Here is a 19,687-nt window from a genome sequence, read left to right on the forward strand (position 1 = left end):
CCAGGTCCTCCTGACCTCCCCCAAGCCTGGTCCATTAGGCCACGCTGCTTGCAGCGCTCAGAACAGGGCTCGGCACATAGTAAGCGCGTAACGGATGCCGGAGCAGGCAACGTATTCGCTTCGAGCCTCAGTGCTGTAGGCGCGGAATCCTTTCCCCACGCCCCGCTTCTGGTGGACAGGGTCTCTTGGGATCGATCAGGACGCCAATTGATAATAATAATAATAACGATGATGGTATTTGTTAAGCGCCTACTATGCCCAAGGCACCGTTCTAAGCGCTGGGGGGGATACAGAGTGATCAGGTTGTCCCACGTGGGGCTCCCAGTCTTCACCCCCATTTTCCAGACGAGGGAACCGAGGCCCAGAGAACAATAATAATGCTAGTATCTGTTAAGCGCTTACTATGCGCAGAGCACCGTTCTAAGCGCCGGGGTAGACACAGGGGAATCGGGTCGTCCCACGTGGGGCTCACGGTCTTCATCCCCGTTTTACGGACGAGGGAACCGAGGCCCAGGGAGGTGGAGTGACTTGCCCACGGCCGCACGGCTGACAAGTGGCAGAGTCGGCGGCATTCGAACCCGCGACCTCGGACTCCAAAGCCCGGGCTCTTTCCACTGAGCCACGTTACCTACCCCGTTTTCCAGATGAGGGAACCGAGGCCCAGAGAAGCCAAGCGGCTCGCCCCAAGTCGGGTGACGAGCGGCGGAGCCGGGATTGGAACCCACGACCCCTGACTCCCGAGCCCGGGCTCTTGCTGCTAGGCCGTGCTGCGTTCCCAATTAATCGATCGGTCAATCGATCGATGACCGATAGCGTCTACTGAGTGTCTTCTGAGCGCTAAGCACCGCGCTAAAGGCTCGGGAGGATAAACAGAGACAAGACCCAGGGTCAAGTGATGAGTGACATTTACTGAGCACCCACGACAGGGAGAGGACTGTGCCGCTTGCTGCTGCCCCTCCTCCTAATTACGATATCTTTTAGCGCTTACTCCGTGCCGAGCCCTGGGGGAGATACGATAAATACGCTCAATAAATACGACTGGATGGATGAATCAACGGTCCTCACCCTCCAGAAGCTTACGCTTTAATAGGTTGGGCGCCGACTGCGTCCGGAGCGCCCGACCGAGCGCTTGGGAGAGTAGAATGATGAGGTCGGGATTTGTCACGCGCTTACTGTGTGCAGAGCGCCGTTCTAAGCGCCGGGGTAGACGCGGGGGAAGCGGGCGGTCCCACGTGGGGCTCGCAGTCTTCACCCCCGTTTTACAGATGAGGGAACTGAGGCCCAGAGAAGGGAAGGGACTTGCCCACAGTCACACAGCTGACAAGTGGCAGAAGAGAGGTAGGAGATGTGATTCCCTGACCTCGGGGAGCTTTATACGCTAGTAGTATTAACTGAACACCTCCTGGGTACGGACCACTGGACTGAACATCGCTCTGCCCGTAGTAAGCGCTTAACAAATATCATTGTTATTAATATTGGGGGACAGGGACCGTGGCCAACCTGATGAGCTTATAATAATAATAGTGTCGCTATCTGTTAAGCGCCTGCTATGTGCCGAGCACCGTTCTAAGCGCCGGGGGGGGGGGGGGGTTACAGGGTCATCAGGTGGTCCCACGGGAGGCTCGCAGTCTCAATCCCCGTTTTACAGAGGAGGCAACCGAGGCACCGAGAAGTGGCGCGACTTGCCCGAAGTCACACAGCTGACGGGTGGCGGAGCCGGGATTAGAACCCACGACCTCTGACTCCCAAACCCGGGCTCTTTCCACTGAGCCGCGCCGCTTCGTGTAGCCGCCCCAGCGCTCAGAGCAGTGCTTGGCCCGAAGTAAGCGCTTAAGAAATGCCATCGTTATTATTATTATTATTAACAGGGAAGGAATACCGGAATTCACGGATTTACAGACGGGAGGAAGAGATGGCTAAAATGGTCACGTACGGAAACGGCGGCGTCCGAAAGGCCTACGGGAGAACCTGGGCGCGGGCGGGATGAGGCTCTCGCGCGGGAGAGCAAAGGTGCGGACCTTCCCGTCGAGTGCCAGCGGATTTGGAAATTTTCCCTCCAGCTGCCGAACGGGAAGGGATTTTGGAGCGCGTCCAGCCTCCGAAGAGATCAGATCCCGAGGATGTGGGTTCTGATCCCAGCTCTGCCGCACGTCCGCCGGGTGACCCCGGCCAAGTCGCTTCACTTCTCTGGGCCTCGGTTCCCCGACTGTAAAATAGTCCAAGGCTCTGCACGTCATAAGCGCTCAGTAAATACAATCGAATGAATAAAATGGGGATTAAGAACGTGGGACAGGGACCGCGGCCGGCCGGCCGGCCGCGGATCTGTCCCGGAATCCAGAGCAGCGCTCGGCCCCCAGGAAGCTCTCCACGAGTGCCGGAATGAGAAAACGATGGCGTCTGTGATCGTCATCGTCGTTCCCGGCGCTTCGGGGAGGGGAAGGCCTTCCGGAAGCCCGGCTGGATCTCTCCGTCGCGGAGGCCGCGGACGACGGGGTGGAGGGTCGGCGCGACCAGCGTGTAGAGGGTCGCCACCGCCTCGTCCCGGTCTAGGGAGTGGGAGGAGGCCGGTCGGACGTAGGTGTAGATGACGGGGAAGTAACGGAGGCAGACGACGAAGAGGTGGGAGGAGCGGGTGGAGAAGGCCCTCCTCTTGCCCTCGGCCGTCCGGACGCGGAGGCCGGCGGCCCCGATGGAGCCGCAGGGCAGGCGGGTCGGCAGGAGGTCCCCCGCGGCCAGGGCGACGTCGGCCACCAAGACCATCGCCGCCTCGGCCCGGACGGGGCCGCGGGAGAGGGCCAGCGGGGCGGGGGGATCTCGCAGAAGATAGCGGTCGACGGCGACGAGGTCACCCGTGCGCACCCAGGCGACGGCGACGAGGAGGGCGGAGCGGGTCGTAGGCCGTGGCGGTGAAGAGGACCACGTCGGCCCCCGGGGACCAGGTGAAGAAGGCGAGCCGGCCCACGGGCCGCCGTAGGAGATGGTCTTCCGGGGCCCCGGCGCGGTCTCCGGCGTCTTGGGGACGACGGAGGTCGCGCACACGACGTCCGCCGGGGCCGGGGCCGGCAGCGGGCCGCAGGCGGGCCGGTGCGGGGCCGCGCCGAGAGAGACCGCGGCCGCCGGGTGGACGCCCGGGAAGACGGCGGAGGGGAGGGGCTGCGCCTCGGGCCGGTCCCACGGGCCCGGGGTGACCGACCGGGACACGGCGCCGTGGTTCGTCCGACTCGGGGGAGGGGAGAGGGGGAGCTGGCCGAGGAATGAAGCGGGGGAGCCGGCGGGAGAGGGGAAAGGGAGAGTCGGCGGCCGAGGCGCAAGGGAGAGGCGATGGAGGAGGGCAGGGCCGAGGGGGAGAGGGAGGAGGCCGAGCCGGGGGGCGAAGGGGCGGAGGAGAGCTGGCGGCCCAGGTCGAAGGACGGGCCGTTGGCCGCTTCTTCGCTCTCCTCTGTCGCCCCCGGCTCTGGACGCCGCCCCTCGACGATGTTCGCCCGGGAGCAGCGAGGAACCCAGAGAGACCGAGGGAAGAGCGCAAGTGGTTGAACTGTTACTATTTCCAGCCCCACCTCCACTGATAACGGTCTCTGTTAAGCGCTTACTATGTGCCAGGCACTGCTCTAAGCGCTGGGGTGGGTACAGGGAAATCAGATTGCCCCACGTGGGGCTCGCGGTCTTCATCCCCGTTTTCCAGATGGGGGAACTGAGGCACGGAGAAGCGAGGTGGCTTGCCCGAGGTCACACAGCAGACGAGCGGCGGAGCGGGGATTAGAACCCGTGTCCTCCGACTCGCAAGCCCGGGCTCTTTCCACTAAGTCGTCGTCGTCTTCTCCTCCTTCTCCTTATTTCTTCTTCTTCTTCCTCTTCCCCTTCTTCTTCTTCCTCGTCTTCTTCTCCTCCTTCTCCTCCTTCTCTTTCTCCTTCTTCTCCCTTCTCCTTCCTCTTCCTCTTCTCCTCCTCCTCGTCCTCCTCCTCCTCTTTCTTCTTCTCCTTCTCCTCCCTTCTTCTCTTTCTCCTTCTTCTCCCTTCTTCCTCTCCTCCTCCTCCTCCTCCTCTTTCTTCTTCTCCTTCTCCTCCTTCTCCTTCTTCTCCTCCCTTCTTCCTCTTCCTCTTCTCCTCCTCCTCCTTCTCTTTCTTCTTCTCCTTCTCCTTCTTCTCCTTCTTCTCCTCCCTTCTTCCTCTTCCTCTCCTCCTCCTCCTCCTTCTCTTTCTTCTTCTCCTTCTCCTTCTTCTCCTCCCTTCTTCTCCTTCTTCTCCTCCCTTCTTCTTCCTCTTCCTCTCCTCCTCCTTCTCTTTCTTCTTCTCCTTCTTCTCCTCCTCCCTTCTTCTCCCTTCTCCTTCTTCTCCTCCCTTCTTCTTCCTCTTCCTCATCTCCTCCTCCTCCTTCTCTTCTTCTCCTTCTTCTCCTCCCTTCTTCTCCCTTCTCCTTCTTCTCCTCCCTTCTTCTTCCTCTTCCTCTTCTCCTCCTCCTTCTCCTTCTCCTCCTCCTCCTTCTCTTCTTCTCCTTCTCCTTCTCTTCTTCTCCTTCTCTTTCTTCTCCTCCTCCCTTCTTCTCCTTCTCCTTCTCCTCCTCCCTTCTTCTCCCTTCTCCTTCTTCTCCTCCCTTCTTCTTCCTCTTCCTCTTCTTCTCCTCCTTCTCCTTCTCTTCCCTTCTTCTTCTTCTTCTTCTCCCTTCTTCTCCCTTCTCTTTTCTCCCTTCTCCTTTCATCTTCTTTCAACTACGCATATGTGAGCGTCCATAGGCGTATGTGGGGATGAGTGCCGGTGAGTACGCGTGTGGGTATGTGAGTCTGCGGCCTTACGGGGGTCAGCGGGAGAAGTGGGGGGGGGCGGTTTGGGAGTGTGCGTGAGACAGTAGACGTGTGCGAGTGAGGGTGTGCAAGGGTGAACGTCTAGGTGTTCGGGGAGTATGACCGAGTGCGCGTGAATCCCTCCCCAGCCCCCCCAGACCGAGATTCCCCGAGCTTTCCACGAGAGCGGCAAGCATCCATTCGTTCGATCGTATTTACCGAGCGCTTAATGTGTGCGGAGCGCTGCGCCGAGCGTTTGGAAAGGACAGTTGGGCAACGGATAGAGACAACCCCTGCCCGCAGCGGGCTCGCCGAACCCTTCAATAACTACGATTGATGGCTGGCCGGCTTTCGCGGGGCTCTTTCGAAAGGCCGGAGGGTGAGTTTCCGCTACAGCTACAGTCGTTCTTCTCGTGGCGTTGGTTAATAATAATGTCGGTGTTTATTAAGCGTTTACTATGTGCAGAGCGCCGTGCCAAGCACTGGGGTAGATAAAGCGCTGGGGTTCGTCAAGCGCTCGCTACGTACCGAACTACGCGCCGGGGCGGATCCGAGCAGTCCCTGTCCCACGTGGGGCTCACGCTCTTCATCCCCCCATTTTACAGGTGGGGGAACTGAGGCCCAGAGAAGTGAAGCGACCCGCCCGGGGTCGGGCAGCAGACGAGTGGCGGCGCTGGGATTAGAACCCGGGTCCTTCCGATTCCGGCTACTCGCCCCCCAGATCCTCCGATGAGCCCGTCGATTTGTGGTGTTTATCGAGAGCTTCCTGGGTGCAGTGCGGTGGAGCCGCAGGGGTAATTCCTCACTCGGATGTAACTGCCCGAGCCGTGGACTGTTCTTCCAGCTCTTTCGTGTTCTCCCGACGACGCAGTGCTCTGTGATGAACGCTATCGATCGATTCCGGGGTGGCCCGGTGGAAAGACCCCGGGCTGGCTCACTTCGGTCAAGTTACTTCAATTCTCTGGGCCTCGGTTCCCTCCTCTGCGAAAGGAGGATTGAGACCGGGAGCCCCACGAGGGACGGGGGCTGGATCCGAACTCATCGGCTCGAACCCACCCCAGCGCTTAGTAAATACCCGGCACATAGTGAGCGCTTTACAAATACCGAACACACACACACGCCCGAATCGATCCATCGGTCTATGGTATTTATCGGGAGCTCGCTACGGGCCGAGCCCTGTACTCGACGCGGCGGGGGGGGGGGGGAGAGGATGATATAACGGAGATGGTGGGCACGTTCCCTGCCCCCCCAGGAATGAATCGATCGATCTGTGGTGTTTATCGGGCGCTTACGGTGTGCAGAACACTTGACCCAGCGCCCGGCAGAGTCCCGTACGGCAGACCTGGGAGACACGCTCCCTGCCCACGTCGAGCTGACGGCAAAATATGGCAAAATACGGCAAAATAGCACGGGGGAGCAGATGGCCTTGCGGTCAGTTAAGCCGTCGGCGGTATTTATTGAGTGCCTACCGCGTGCTGAGCGCCGTCCTATCCTCGGGAGAGTACGATAAGATAGAATTAGCAGACCCGCTCCTTGCCCACAGTCAGTGACTGAACGAATCAGGGGTGTTTACTGAGCGCTTACGATGTGCGGAACTCCGTAGTAATATCTGGGAGAGCACGGTACAGTAGAATCAGCAGATGCGTTTCCCGCCCGCAGTCGACTGATTAATCAACGGTATTTACCGAGCAGTGGGGCTTAATGGAAAGAGCCCGGGCTTGGGAGTCAGAGGACGTGGGTTCCAATTCCGGCCCCGCCGCCTGTCTGCTGCGTGACCTCGGGCGAGCCGCTTCGCTTCTCCGTGCCTCAGTGACCTCACCTGGAAAATGGGGATTAAAAACGTGAGCCCCACGTGGGACAACCGGATTATCCTCTATCCACCCCAGGACTTAGAACAGTGCTTTGCACAGGGTAAGCGCTTAACACATACCACTGTCATTGTTATTACTGAGTGCTTACTATGTGCACGGTACTCTACCAAGCATTTAGTAGTGATAATCACGTTGGTATTTGTTAAGCGCTTACTATGTGCGGAGCACTGTTCTAAGCGCTGGGGGAGAGCCGGGGTCGTCGGGTTGTCCCACGTGAGGCTCGCAGTTAATCCCCATTTTCCAGATGAGGTCACTGAGGCCCAGAGAAGTGAAGCGACTCGCCCGCAGTCCCACAGCTGACAAGTGGCCGAGCCGGGATTGGAACCCATGACCTCCGACTCCCAAGCCCGGGCTCTTTCCACTGAGCCGCGCCGCTTCTCTCTGCACACGGGAAGCGTTCAATAAACACGATGGATCGACTGATCCTCCGGGCCGTAAGCTCACCGTGGGGAGGGAATACGTCTGCCGCTCTACCGCGCCGTGCGCTCCCAAGTCCTCAGTTGGGCGTTCCGCCCGCGGGAAGCGCTCGATAAACACCGCCGATCGATCGAGGTTGACGATGCTGCCGGGAGGGGGATGAAGGGTGTGATAAGCGCTTGGCGCAGTGCCCCGCACGCCGGAAGCGCTCGGTCAAGGCGACGGAACGAATGTCGTCTCGGGGCAGACGAGGCGATGAGGCCCCCGGGGCCATCCGGAGGGGCCAACTAAACCTGGCAGCCTCAAAAGCCAATGCAGCGACCTTCCCCGCGCCCAGGTGCCCCAGCAGGCCCACGGCCTCTTCGGCAGTTCAGTCACGGCGCGTTCCGGTTTTATTTCCGCGAAAGGCGGCGGCCCCTCAGGACCCTCCCCAGGGCGGCCTGCACGTCGCCGTTCCTCAGGCCGTAGATGAGGGGGTTGAGGGCCGGGGGCACCGCGGCGTAGAACGCGGACACCGGCGGGTCCGGCGTCGACGGGGAGAGGGACGGCGGCTTCAGGTGGGAGGAGGAGGCCGCGGCGAAGAAAACCGCGGGGGCGGCCAGGCGGGGCAGGCGGGCGGAGAAGGCTCCGGCCCGGCCCTCGGCGGCCGGCATCCTCAGCACGGCCCCGAAGATGCGCGCGTACGCGACGACGACGGAGGCCAGGCACGCCACCCCCAGGGAGATGCCGGTGGTCATGATGGCGTCGAGGGCCGCGTGTTCGTCGGAGCAGGAGGCCTTTACCAAGGAGGGGATAGCGCAGAAGAACTGGTGAAGCGCCGCGGAGCTGCGGAAGGACAGGGAGAAGGGACCAGCTGAGAACAAGACTCCAAACAGGCCCCCGCCGAGCCAGGAGGCGGCCGCCATCTTCCCGCAGGCCCCCCGGCCCACGACGACCCCGTAGCTCAGGGGGCGGCAGATGGCGGCGTAGCGGTCGTAGGACGTGGCCGTGAGGACCAACAGCTCCGAGCCGGCAAACCGGACCACGGAGAAGACTTGCGCGGCACGGCCCGGGAGGGAGACGGATCTCCGGTCGGTCAGGGAGTTGTGGACGGACCGGGGGACGGCGACGGTGACGAGGCAGAGGTCGAGGACGGACAGGTGCCCCAGGAAGAAGTACACGGGGGCGCGGAGGCGCCGGTCGAGGGCGGCGACGGCGGGGAGGTTCCCCGTCGGGGCCGCCGGGTAGACCGGGAGGAACGGCGCGGCCTGGACCGGCCGCACCTCCCGGACCTCCGAGGATCCCAGCAGCAGGAATCCCGTCCCTCCGGGCAGGTTGACCATCTCTTGGAGGAGCCTTCCTGTGGGGACGACAAGAAGGAATTTGCTTCAGACCGGTGGTGCCCGGCGACGGGGCCGGGATTGCTTCGGGATTTATTAAATGCCCATTGTGTCGGGCCGCCGTTTTAAGTAGGGAGGTGGACTGTCCGCTAGTCCCAGGGGCCGAAGGGCATCCCGGTGGAAAGGGCGCCGACTCGTCAGTCCGTAGATTAGGGTTCCGATCTCTGCCCTGCTAGTGGCCTGAGACCTGGGGCCGGTCACCTATTCCCTTGACGCCTCGGTTTTCTGGCCCGTAAACTGGGGAGGTTTTATCTGCGCTCCCTACGTGTTGGCCTGGAAGCCCCATATGGGTCGGGGACCGTGTCCCGTCCGTATATTTTCAGTCAGTCAGTCAGTCAGTCAGTCAGTCAGTCAATTCCTCCGGCCCGGCAGGCCCTCCCTCCTCAAATCCGCCAGACTGACCCGCTTCCCCCCTTCCGAGCCCTACTGAGAGCTCCCCTCCTCCAGGAGGCCTTCCCAGACTGAGCCCCCCTTTTCCTCCGCTCCCCGTCGCCCCTTCTCCCCCCCGCCGCTCTCCCCCCCTCCCCCTCCCCACGGCACTCGGGTATCTGTGTACGTATTTATACTAATTCTATTTATTTCTTATTAATGGCGTGTGTATCTCTATGATCCGATTTATTTATAATGATGCCATCGATGCCTCTCTACTTCCGCTGCTGTCCGTCTCCCCCTCCTAGACCGTGAGCCCGATGTGGGCGGGGGTTGTCTCTATTTGTTGCTGGACTGTACTTCCCAAGCGCTCAGTCCAGGGCTCTGCGCACAGTCAGCGCTCAATAAATACGATTGAATGAATGAGGCGTATTTAATTGAGCGCGGACAGTGCGCAGAGCACTGGACCGATTGCTAGGTCGAGTACCACATGACAGTATGACCGACACATTCCCCGCTCACGGCAAGATTACGATCTAGAGTCTACAAGCTCACAGTCTCCCGTAACGACCTCGGCGTTTCGAACGGTGTTCAGCCCGTTTTGAGTTCTCAATAACCGCGGGGAGCAAGAATCGTAACAGAGGCTTGACTTCACCCCACCCTCCGGTCCTTTTCTATCCCAGCAGGGCTCTCCGGCTCCTTGCTCTGCCGCTCTGCTGTGTGATCTTGGGCAAGTCACTTCACTTCTCTGTGCCTCAGGGCTTATTCCGGGAGGGCCTCTTGGAGGAGACGGTCCTTCGGTAGAACTTCGATCGGGTGGGGGTGGTCGGGTCAGATCACAGCTCTCTTCACCTCTTCAGCGCCCTCCTAATATTTGAATTTCCCTCGGTGAGCACCTTCTCCTCCCCTCTCACTCAGTGGTATTTACTGAGCGCTTAATAAGCGCTAGGGAGAGTAGAAGAGAACAGAATCAGCGGACGCGTTCCCCGCCCGGAACGAGCCCCCGGCTCAGACTCGCCAGGTGGGGCCCGAGCCGGGCTTCTCCGGTCTCCCCTGGCTCGGGGTCCCGTCGGCATTCCCCCGACCCCCCGGGGTCCCCCGGGTTGTCGGCGAGCCTTCTGAAAGGGGAGAGGGCACGAGCCCCCGCCCCGTTCTCCCTTCGGCGGGCGGTGACGTCTTCTTTCTTTCCCAGAGCTCCTGGGTCGCCCCTGGGCGATGCTCCAGAGGGAAGAGCCCTTCGGAGGAGTCCGTGCGCATCGTGGGACGGGCTCTCCGGGGTCGTCCGGGCCCCTCGGTGGCTTCCATCTCGGAGGAAGGCGTCGCGGCGGCCGGCCCAATCCGCGAACGTACTGGTTCCTCCTGATTTCCCGGGTCAGTTGCTTTCACGTCCGTCTTGCCCCGCTGCGGCCCAGCCCGCACGCCTCGCTCCCCTAATAATAATAATAATAAGGTCGGTATTTGTTAAGCGCTTCCTAGGTGCAGAGCACCGTTCTAAGCGCTGGGGGAGATACAGGGTAATCAGGTCGTCCCCCGTGAGGCTCCCGGTTAATCCCCGTTTTACAGATGAGGTAACCGAGGCCCAGAGAAGTGAAGTGACTCGCCCACAGTCACACAGTTGACGAGTGGCAGAGCCGGGAGTCGAACCCATGACCTCTGACTCCGAGGCCCAGGCTCTTTCCACTGAGCCACGCCGCTTCCCTAATGCCAGCTTACTCCCCGTGCCCCCCACCTCGTCCATCTCACCGCCGACCCCTTTCCCTCATCCTGCCCCTGGCCTGGGACTCCCCCGCCGCGGACACCGGAACACCACCCTCTCCATCCCCGAGGTCTTATTAAGGTCACATCTCTAAGAGGCCTTTCCCGAATAAGCCCTCTCTTTCCCGGCTCTCCCTCCCTTCTGTATCCTCTCGGCACTCGGATCTGGGACCTCTGGGGGGGCCCGATCTTTCTTTGCCCCACCTTTAATCCCCTAGTATTTATACATATATATATATATATATTTCAATTACAGACTATTAATCGGGTATTTGTAATCACGTATTTATATTTACGTCCGTCTCCCCCTCTAGACGGTGGGCTCGTTGTGGGAGGGGAGCGCGTCCGCCAACTCCGTTGTATCGGATTCTCCCAGACACTCAGTACGCTGTTCCCTAGCTAACAACTCTTGATCATTGGCTTAAAAACATCTCACCAACTCTCCCCATCTCACCCACCATCTCTCTCCATCCCCCTCCCCCTGCCCCCCCCCATCCCACCGCCCCCCGTTCTCCCGCCTCCCACTTTTTGCTCCCCTTCCCGAGATCGCCCTCCAACTCTATCTGGCTCTTGCCTCCCCACTCCGACCCTCCACCCTTCTCCAGATCCCGCTACTGTTTCCCTAACCCAGAGCTCCCTCCCTTCCAAATCCTTTACCTTCAGAGCCTCCTTAAAATCCCGCCTCCTCTGAGAAGTTTCCCCGATGAATTCGCCTCGCCCCCACGGTCTAGTCCATTTAACACCTCTCTTACCCGTGACGAGCGCCATTCCTACGCCGAGCACCGAGGGATCTGCTTTCGGTCTCTCTGCCTATCTGTCCGGGTATTTCCGTGCACTGCGATTATTTATTTATTTGCTCCGGATCCGTTTTACGACTTCCCGCTTTATCCTGCTCCCTCTGTTTCGGGGAGGTATCTGTTAAGCGCTCGCTATGTGTCGAGCACTGGTGCTGGGGTGGATACGCGTTCGTCGGGTCGGCCGCGGTCCCCGTCCCGCACGGGACTCACGGTCCACGGACTGAATCCCCGTTCTGCGGTCGAGGAAACTGCGGCACGGAGAAGCGAAGTGCCCGAGGACCCGCAGCGGGCGAGGGGCGGAGCCGGGATTAGAACCCAGGTCCTTGGGCTCTCAAGTCCGTGCTCCCTCCACCGGGCCACACTGCCTCCCTTCCCGTAAACTCTTAGCTCCTTGGAGACAGGGTTTGTATGTCTTCCTTCTTTCCTGGTATTCCCTAAACGCTCACCGTGTGCCAGGCACTGTTCTAAGCGCTGGGATAGATTCAAGCTAATCGGATTGGACACGGTCCTTGTCCCACACGGGGCTCACGGTCTCAAGTCCCATTTCACAGTTGAGGTCACTGAGGCACGGAGAAGTTAAGTGACTTGCCCGAGGTCACGCAGCAGAGAGACGGCGGGGCCGGGATTGGAACCCACATCCTCTGACTCTCAAGTCCTGTTGCCACCAGGCCACCCTGCTTCTTAGTACAGGATATAGTATAAATAGATAATAATGTTGGTATTTGTTAAGCGCTTACTGGGTGCAGAGCGCTGTTCTGAGCGCTGGGGGAGACACAGGGTCATCAGGTCGTCCCAGGTGAGGCTCACAGTTAATCCCCATTTGACAGATGAGGGAACTGAGGCACAGAGAAGTTAAGAAGTGACTTGCCCACCGTCACACAGCTGACCTATCTCTATCAATACCCATCTCTATATCTAAGAGGTACCAGCTCCTTATAGACAGGGGACTTATCCGCCGATTCTGTTGTAATGCGCTCGCCCAAGTGCTTAACGCAGTGCTCTGCACGCAGCAAATGCTCCCTAGATACTCACCGTGTTACGGTCTAGAGTAGATGGGGGATGATCAGATCGCACCCACTCCCCGGTCCACACGTCCAGGAGTGAGGAAAAGCAGGGATTTTGTCCCCAGTTTCCAGATAGGGAAATCGAGGCTCGGTTCAGTGAAAGGGCTGGAATTAGAACCTCCGACTCCTAATTAGTCAATCATCAGTCAGTGGTGCATATTAAGTGCCTACTCTGTGCCAGGCACTGTGCTAGGTGCTGGGATGGAGACAAGCAAATCGGGTTGGACGCAGTCCCCGTGCCGCCTGGGGCTCACACCCTCCGACCCCACTTTACAGAGGAGGTGACTGAGGCCCGGAGAAGTCAAGCCACTCGCCCGGGGTCACTCAGGAGCCGCGAGGCCGAGTCGGGATCAGAACCCATGACCTTCTGACCCCTAGGCCCGTGCACCATCCGCTGTGCCAGTTGGCAGTCACGTTCCCCGCTCGCGAGACGCTTACGGCCTCGAGGGGTAGACGGGCATTCAAATACAGTCCACCCGCTACGCTCCTCTCCTCTGCCGCCGCTCACCTCCTCACCGGGCCTCCTTCTCGCCGGTCCCGCCGTCGACCCCCGGCCCGCGTCCTCCCGCCGTCCCGGAACGCCCTCCCTCCTCACCTCCGCCGAACTCACTCTCTTCCCCCCTTCCGAGCCCTACTGAGAGCTCACCTCCCCCGGGAGGCCTTCCCACACTGAGCTCCCCCTCTCCCTCCGCCCCTCCCCCCCATCGCCCCGACTCCCCCCCCTCCTCTCTACCCCCCTCTCCGCCCCACAGCCCTCGTGTCTATTTGTACATATTTATCATTCTATTTATTTTGTTAATAATCATACCTCTAATTCTATTTAGCTATTTTGATGCTATCGATGCCGGTCTACTTGTTTTGTCGCCTGTCTCCCCCCTCCGAGACGGCGGGTAGGGATTGTGTCTGTCCGTTGCCGAGTTGTGCTCCCCGAGCGCTTAGTCCGGTGTTCTGCACACAGTAAGCGCTCAATAAATGCGACGGTGAATGAACGAATAATTTACGGAGACGGACAGAAGGGCCGTGGGCTGAGGGTGGGGTGAAAAATATCACGTGCTGAAAGGGGACGGATCCGAGTTCACAGATGATGCAGAGGGAGAAAGAGGAAGGGAAACAAGGACTTAGTCTGGACGAGCCAGGGATTTTATACCGGCGGGACGTCGGCGAGAAGGCGAGGGGAAGGAGGCGGTGTCGTAGGAGGAGAGGATCTGGGAGCCGGAGACTGGACGTATCCCGGAATAGGTCACGGGGTGGAGGGGAGGTGGAGGGAGAGGAAGCAAACGGCCCAGACCAAGAGTGGACCCCGGATCAGACCGGGCAGAAGGTTTGGGGACAGAAAGTAGAGACAGCGGTGAGGCCGACTGGAGTTTCTCCGGGTGAGATACTCGTCGGTGTGACCGGTCGCGTGTTCCCCATGGGCTGGTCGCGTGGGGCAGGGCCCCCGAGATGCCGGCCCCTAGGGAAGCCGGCCCCGAACAGGACATAGTAGGCCTCTCGGCCCAACCTGTGGCCCGCCTCCCCCCCCCCCCCCCCGGGGGGAATCCCCCAGGAGCGGCGGGGAGTTTTTCCAGAAAGGCCCGGCCTCGCCGAGAGCCCGTCGCTTTCCGAGCGGGAGGGAAGAGGAGCCGGGACCCCCCCACGCCTCCCGGAGACCCTCCCGTGGCCGACGTCCGGGAGCTGAGGGGACGGGGGTCGTAGGACAGCAGAGACCGGCGCCCGCTCGCCCCGGTCTGACCGGTGAGTCTGGGCCGGGGAGTACACGGATGGGAAAGGGCTCACGGGGGGACGGGGAACGAGAGAAAACTCCCCCGTCTCTCGGCACTCCGTCCTCCAGATCCCCCGGGTGGGGGCCAGGAACGGGCGGGGATTTATTAAGCGCTTGTTACGTGCTATGTACCGTGTACTAAGAACTGGGGTAGATGCAAACTTATCAGACCGGACACAGTCCCTGTCCTGCGTGGGGCTCACAGTCTTCATCCCCATTTTCCAGATGAGGAAACTGAGGCACGGAGAAGGGAGGTGACTCGCCCACCGTCGCCCAGCAGACGAGCGGCGGAGCCGGAATTAGAAGCCGGGTCCTTCTGACTCCCAGGCCCGGGATCCGTCCGCTAGCCGATGCTCCTACTCGTTGTGAGCGGGCACGGCCTCCTCCGGACCCCCTCTCCCTTCAAGGAGCTTACAGGGCGGGGGGGCTAGACCTTAAATGAATTACAGAGAAAGGACGGCGGAGTGGAACAGTGACGGACACGCGTGCTCCAGGGCCGGGAGGGGACGAGTATCAAAATCCTGAAGGGTTATAGACCCGCGTGCAGAGGCGACATGGAAGAGTGGGCCAATCGTGTAGTCTGGGAAGGCTTCCCGGCAGAAGTGAGATCTGGGCAGGGATTTGAAGACGGGGACGGCGGTGGCCGTCTGTAGGATATGAAGGGGAAGGGAGGTCCGGGCCAGAGGGAGGAGGTGGGCCGGGGGTCCGCCGCGAGACCGACGGGATCGAGGTACGGTGAGTAGGTCGGTGTTCGAGGAGGGAAGGGTGTGGGAGATCAGGGAGGTGAGGCGGGAAGGGGAGAGCCGACCGAGCGCCTTAAAGCTGATAGCGAGGAGCCTCCCTCTGACGCGGAGGCCGACGGGCGGTTATCGGAGGCTTCTGAGGAGCGGGGAGACGTCGACGGGACGTTTTCGGTAAAGTGATCCGGGCGGCAGAGTGAAGTACGGACCAGAGAAGGGGGAGGCCGGAGGCGGGGAGGTCGGCGAGGAGGCCGTCGCGGTAATCAAGGGGGGATAGGAGAAGGCTCTGGACTAATGTGTTAGCCGTTTAGACGGAGAGGAACGGGGGGGGGATTCTCGGGATTTCGGGAATTCGAGGCCGACGGGATCTGGTGACAGACTGAAGTGATGGGGAGGACGGGGGGGATGCTGGTGTCGTCTACAGTGATTGAAAGGTCTGATGGAGAACGGGGGTCGGGTGGGGAGACGAGGAGCTCTGCTTCAGACGTATTTGGTTGGAGGTGTGAGTGGGATATCCAAGAAGAGATGTCCCGAGGGCCACGGTGATTGAGAAGTCTGGGGGAAGACAGGGTTTGGGAGGGAAGATGAGACGCTCTCTTTAAGGCATGTTAAATTTGAGGTGGGAGTGGGCCATCCAAATAAAGATGCCCTGGAGGAGTCGGAGATCACGGGTTCGAATCCCCGGCTCTGCCGCTTGTCAGCTGTGTGACTGTGGGCGAGTCACTTCACTTCTCTGGGCCTCGGTTACCTCCTCTGTAAAATGGGGATGAAGACTGTGAGCCCCACGTGGGACAACCCGATGACCCTGTGTCTCCCCCAGCGCTTAGAACAGTGCTCCGCCCAGAGTAAGCGCTTAACAAAGGCCAACGTTACAACCCGAAGGGAAGGGGAGCGTGCAGGGGCGGAGATGTAGATTCGGGAATCTTCATCTGTGCCGTGGAGGGTGAATGAAGGAGCAAGTAAGAGCGGCTTAGAAGGGAGTGAGAGATGTGGGAATCATCTGTGGAGAGACGGGAGTCGAAGCCACGAAGGCGAGCGGAAGAAAGTGGCTCAAACTGAAGCGCGAGAGACGCGGGGAAAATATCCCGGACCGGAGGAGATTTAGAGATGGGATTGGGGTGGCTGTTTACACGGGACGGCCTGGTTTAAAGTCTGTCTGTCCCGTGTCAGGTACGGACGTGTGAGAAAGCCGTCTTCTGTCCCGAGCGTCTAATTCCAGCTTCGGCCTCGCTCCGCCTCCGATCCCGCTACTGATTTCTGCAGTTCGGGCACGGTGCCCGTATTCCAAGATCCCGGGACGGCGACCTACTGGCTTGGGAGCGAGTGACAGGAGACGATCAGCTGGCCCCCGGTGACACGTTTTAGGGGTGATTGTTGCCAAATGGCGCGTAGGGCGACCCCATGCTACCCTAGGGGCCCACCATCAGGTATGTGCTCCCTCTCTGATCCCCTCTCCTGTCCCAGGAGCCCCAGCTCGCACCCTTAGACCCTTTGAAGCCCTCCTACTCACTGGGTCTCGCTCTCCTGTCTCCCACCTCCGTACCCCGGTCTAAAATCACGTCTCCTCCGGGGAGACACCCCCCCCCCCCCCGGTTAATTTTTACTTTCCCCTGGTTTTATTCCCGAAACTACCAACTCACACTTTATGCCAATCGCACGCTTATTTACACCGAACATCCTGTAGCACACACCCTATTTCTTTAAACCCCACTCTTACGTAGTCACTTTCCTTCTTCCTCCTATAATGATAATAATAATTGTTGTGTTTGTTGAGTGCTCACTACGCGCCAGAGACTGTCCTAAGTGCCGGGCTGAATACAAGCAAATGAGGTTGGCCACGTGGTCCCTGTCCCACCTGGGGCTCAGAGTCTTCACCCTCATTTTACCAATGAGGGAACGGAGGCACGGAGAAGTAAAGAGACTTGCCCAAGGCCACGGAGCAGACAGGTGGCAGAGGCGGGATTAGAACCCATGACCTGACTCCCAAAGCCGGGCTCTCTCCATTACGCCGAGCTGCTTCTCCGATATATTTTCTCTGTAATATGTTTTAGGGTCTGTCTTCCCCACTGGACCGTCAGCTCCTAGAGAGTAAGAATCACGTCTGCTAAATCGATTAGAAACTCCCGGAGCGCTGAGCATGGTAAGTACATTCCAAGCGCTTGGTACAGTGCTCTGCACATAGTAGGCGCTCAGTAAATACTATTGAATGAATGAATGAAAGTAGAATTATTGATGGGCACTTGGTTCTGAATCCTTTGGGTGTTTCAAAGCCATACCACATCTGTCCATAGCTGTAATTTATTCATTTATATTAATGCTTGTCTCCCGCTCTAGGCTGTAAAGCTCGCCGTGGGCAGGAATTGGATCTGTCAACTCTGTTGCACTGGACTCTCCCAAGTGCTTAGGACAGCGTTTCTCGCCCAGTAAGCCCACTAAATACCTTTGATTGACGGGCTAATTTCTCTAGGTTGAAGGTTCGCTGTGGACACGTCCCCCGTGTCCACCAGTTCTGCCGTACTGTTCTCCCCCAAGCGCTCAATGCGGTGCTCTGCATATAGTCAGTGCTCAGTCTAACGGCGGAGCCAGACATTAACGTGAATAAATAAACTCTGGCTATGGACATAAATGCTCACAGGCGATCTCCACAGGTGATCTCGGCAATCCCCCGGAAATGGTCAACGCCACCAAGGTGACGGGATTCCTGCTGCTGGGATCCTCGGAGATCCGGGAGCCGCGGCCGGTCCAGGCCGCGCCGTTCCTCCCGGTCTACCCGGCGGCCCCGACGGGGAACCTCCTCGTCGTCGCCGTCACCGTCCTCGACCGGCGCCTCCGCGCCCCCATGTACTTCTTCCTGGGGAACCTGTCCCTCATCGACCTCTGCTACGTCTCCGTCACCGTCCCCAAATCCATCCACGACTCCCCGACCGACCGCAGAGAAATCTCCTTCCTGGGCTGTGCCGCCCAGGTCTTCTCGGTGGTCCTCTTCGGCGGTTCCGAGGTGTTCCTCCTCACGGCCATGTCCTACGACCGCTACGCCGCCATCTGCCTCCCCCTGCGCTACGAGGTCGTCATGGACCGAGGGGCCTGTGGGAAGCTGGCCGCCGCCTCTCGGCTCTTCGGAGGGCTGTTTGCAGTGATGTCCTCCTCCGGGACGTTCTCCCTTCCCTTCTGCGGGTCCTTCCTGATCCCACAGTTCTTCTGCGATATCGTCTCCGTGGTCCGGCTCTCCTGCTCCGAAACGCACCTCGTCATCGATGCGGTCGTAGTCACCGGGACCCTTTTGGGCGTCCTCTGCTTCGTCTCCATCGCCGTCTCGTACGCGCGCGTCTTCCGGGCCGTGCTGAGGATGCCGGCCGCCGAGGGCCGGGCCCGAGCCCTCTCCACCTGCCTGCCCCGCCTCGCCGTCACGACCGTGTTTTTCACCACGGCTGCCTTCGGTAGCTTACATCCACCTTCGGACTCCTCCTCAGTGCCCGACCTGCTGGTGTCCGTGTTCTACTCTGTGGTTCCCCCCGCCCTCAACCCCCTCGTCTACAGCCTGAGGAACCGCGACGTGAAGATGGCGATGGGGAGGGTCCTGGTTGGGAGTCTTTTCTCCAGAGGTAGACAATTTCACTTCACGTTCTGACTCCGTGATTTCTCTCCCCCAGGACTCTGGACAGACTTGAGCGGCCTGCAGGGATCTGAGATATTTGTCGTTAGAGACTTTTCCGGCCTTCCCGCTGCCTATGATCGACGGCTTTGACTAGTTTGGTAGAAGAGTTTCTATCCGGCTGCCCCTGACGGTATTTATATCTAGTTCCCATGCCCGAGGACGGGTCCCTGCACTTGGATTCTTCCCCTTTACTCACCAGCAGCAGAGTGGAGAGCACGGGCCTGGGAGTCAGGAAGACCCGGGTTCTAATCCTGATTGTGCCACTTGTCTGCTGTGTGACCTTGGGCAAGTCACTTCACTTCTCTGGGCCTCAGTTCCCCCATTTGTAAAATGGGGATTAATACCGTGGGCCCCGTATGGGACATGGACTGTGTCCGACCCGATCACCTTGTATCTACCCCAGTGGTGAATACAGTGCCTGTGTGCTTTTCATTCATTCATTCAATGGTATTTATTGAGCGCTTAACAAATATCATTAAGTGCTTAATAAATACCATTAAAGAAAATTGAAGAGGTAGCTGCGGAAAGGTGGTTTAGACTTAATTGTCATCCTCAAATCTGCCCCAGAAACTGGGAGCAGGGGTACAGGTGGACTTTTTCCAGCCACTGAATTCTCCCACTTGTCACTCAGTAAACAACACCACTGTGATTTCTCTTGCTACTATTATTATTTATGGTAAAATATATTTCAATAATCAAGTATTCAATCAATCTGTAGTACAACAGAAGGCCAAGGTCCATCCTTTGCACCCAAGGAGCTTATACTTTTCAGAAACGTTACAGGTGCCCGGGACACACCGCCGTCAGTATCAAAACTGGAATGAGATCTTGAGGTCCTCTTCTTTTTTCTTTGTTTCTGCCAAGTCAGTCGGAATATCGGATTCAGCCGTGACTAACCAGACGGACTAGGGCGCCTGGTCTCCCTACCGCGCTATATCTCCATTCCCCTGAGTTGAAACAGAAAGCTATTATCGGTCACGGAAAGAGAATGATGAGTCCGTCGAGGTTGTTCTAGGAAGGAGTCCCCGAGGGGGAACCACGTGGGACTGGGCACTTATTTAGGTCGGCTATTCCCGGACGGTCATTCGTCTCAGAGGAGC

General features: G+C 59.2%; 1 protein-coding gene across 5 annotated transcripts; it reads left to right on the plus strand.

Annotated features, from left to right (window-relative positions):
• The first annotated feature begins 13,942 nt into the window (after positions 1–13,942).
• LOC100087811 (olfactory receptor 14A2-like) lies at positions 13,943–18,867 on the plus strand. Of its 5 annotated transcripts, none has more exons than XR_005659601.1 (4): positions 13,943–14,164; positions 16,103–16,359; positions 16,984–17,072; positions 17,267–17,303. XR_005659601.1 is itself a non-coding variant. In XM_039910636.1 (4 exons), exon 4 carries the CDS (start codon positions 17,604–17,606, stop codon positions 18,558–18,560), a length of 957 nt encoding a protein of 318 aa, XP_039766570.1. In that variant the 5' UTR covers positions 13,943–14,164; positions 16,103–16,359; positions 16,984–17,072; positions 17,581–17,603; the 3' UTR covers positions 18,561–18,867. The 5 variants fall into 5 exon arrangements, 3 of the variants coding, with proteins under 3 accessions (XP_039766570.1, XP_028909644.2, XP_039766571.1); XM_039910636.1 differs by lacking the exon at positions 17,267–17,303 and adding an exon at positions 17,581–18,867; XR_005659602.1 differs by lacking the exon at positions 16,984–17,072.
• The last annotated feature ends 820 nt before the right edge of the window (positions 18,868–19,687 follow it).

Source organism: Ornithorhynchus anatinus, chromosome X3 (assembly GCF_004115215.2).
Source record: "Ornithorhynchus anatinus isolate Pmale09 chromosome X3, mOrnAna1.pri.v4, whole genome shotgun sequence".
In the NCBI taxonomy this organism is placed as follows: Eukaryota; Metazoa; Chordata; class Mammalia; order Monotremata; family Ornithorhynchidae; genus Ornithorhynchus; species Ornithorhynchus anatinus.

Excerpts from the sequence above, each read along its gene's own strand:
- LOC100087811 (XM_029053811.2), top strand. The coding sequence starts at position 16,314 with ATGGCGCGTAGGGCGACCCCATGCTACCCTAGGGGCCCACCATCAG. Across the intron at positions 16,360-17,580 it reads CCCTAGGGGCCCACCATCAG|GTGATCTCGGCAATCCCCCG; the intron begins GTATGTGCTCCC and ends CGATCTCCACAG.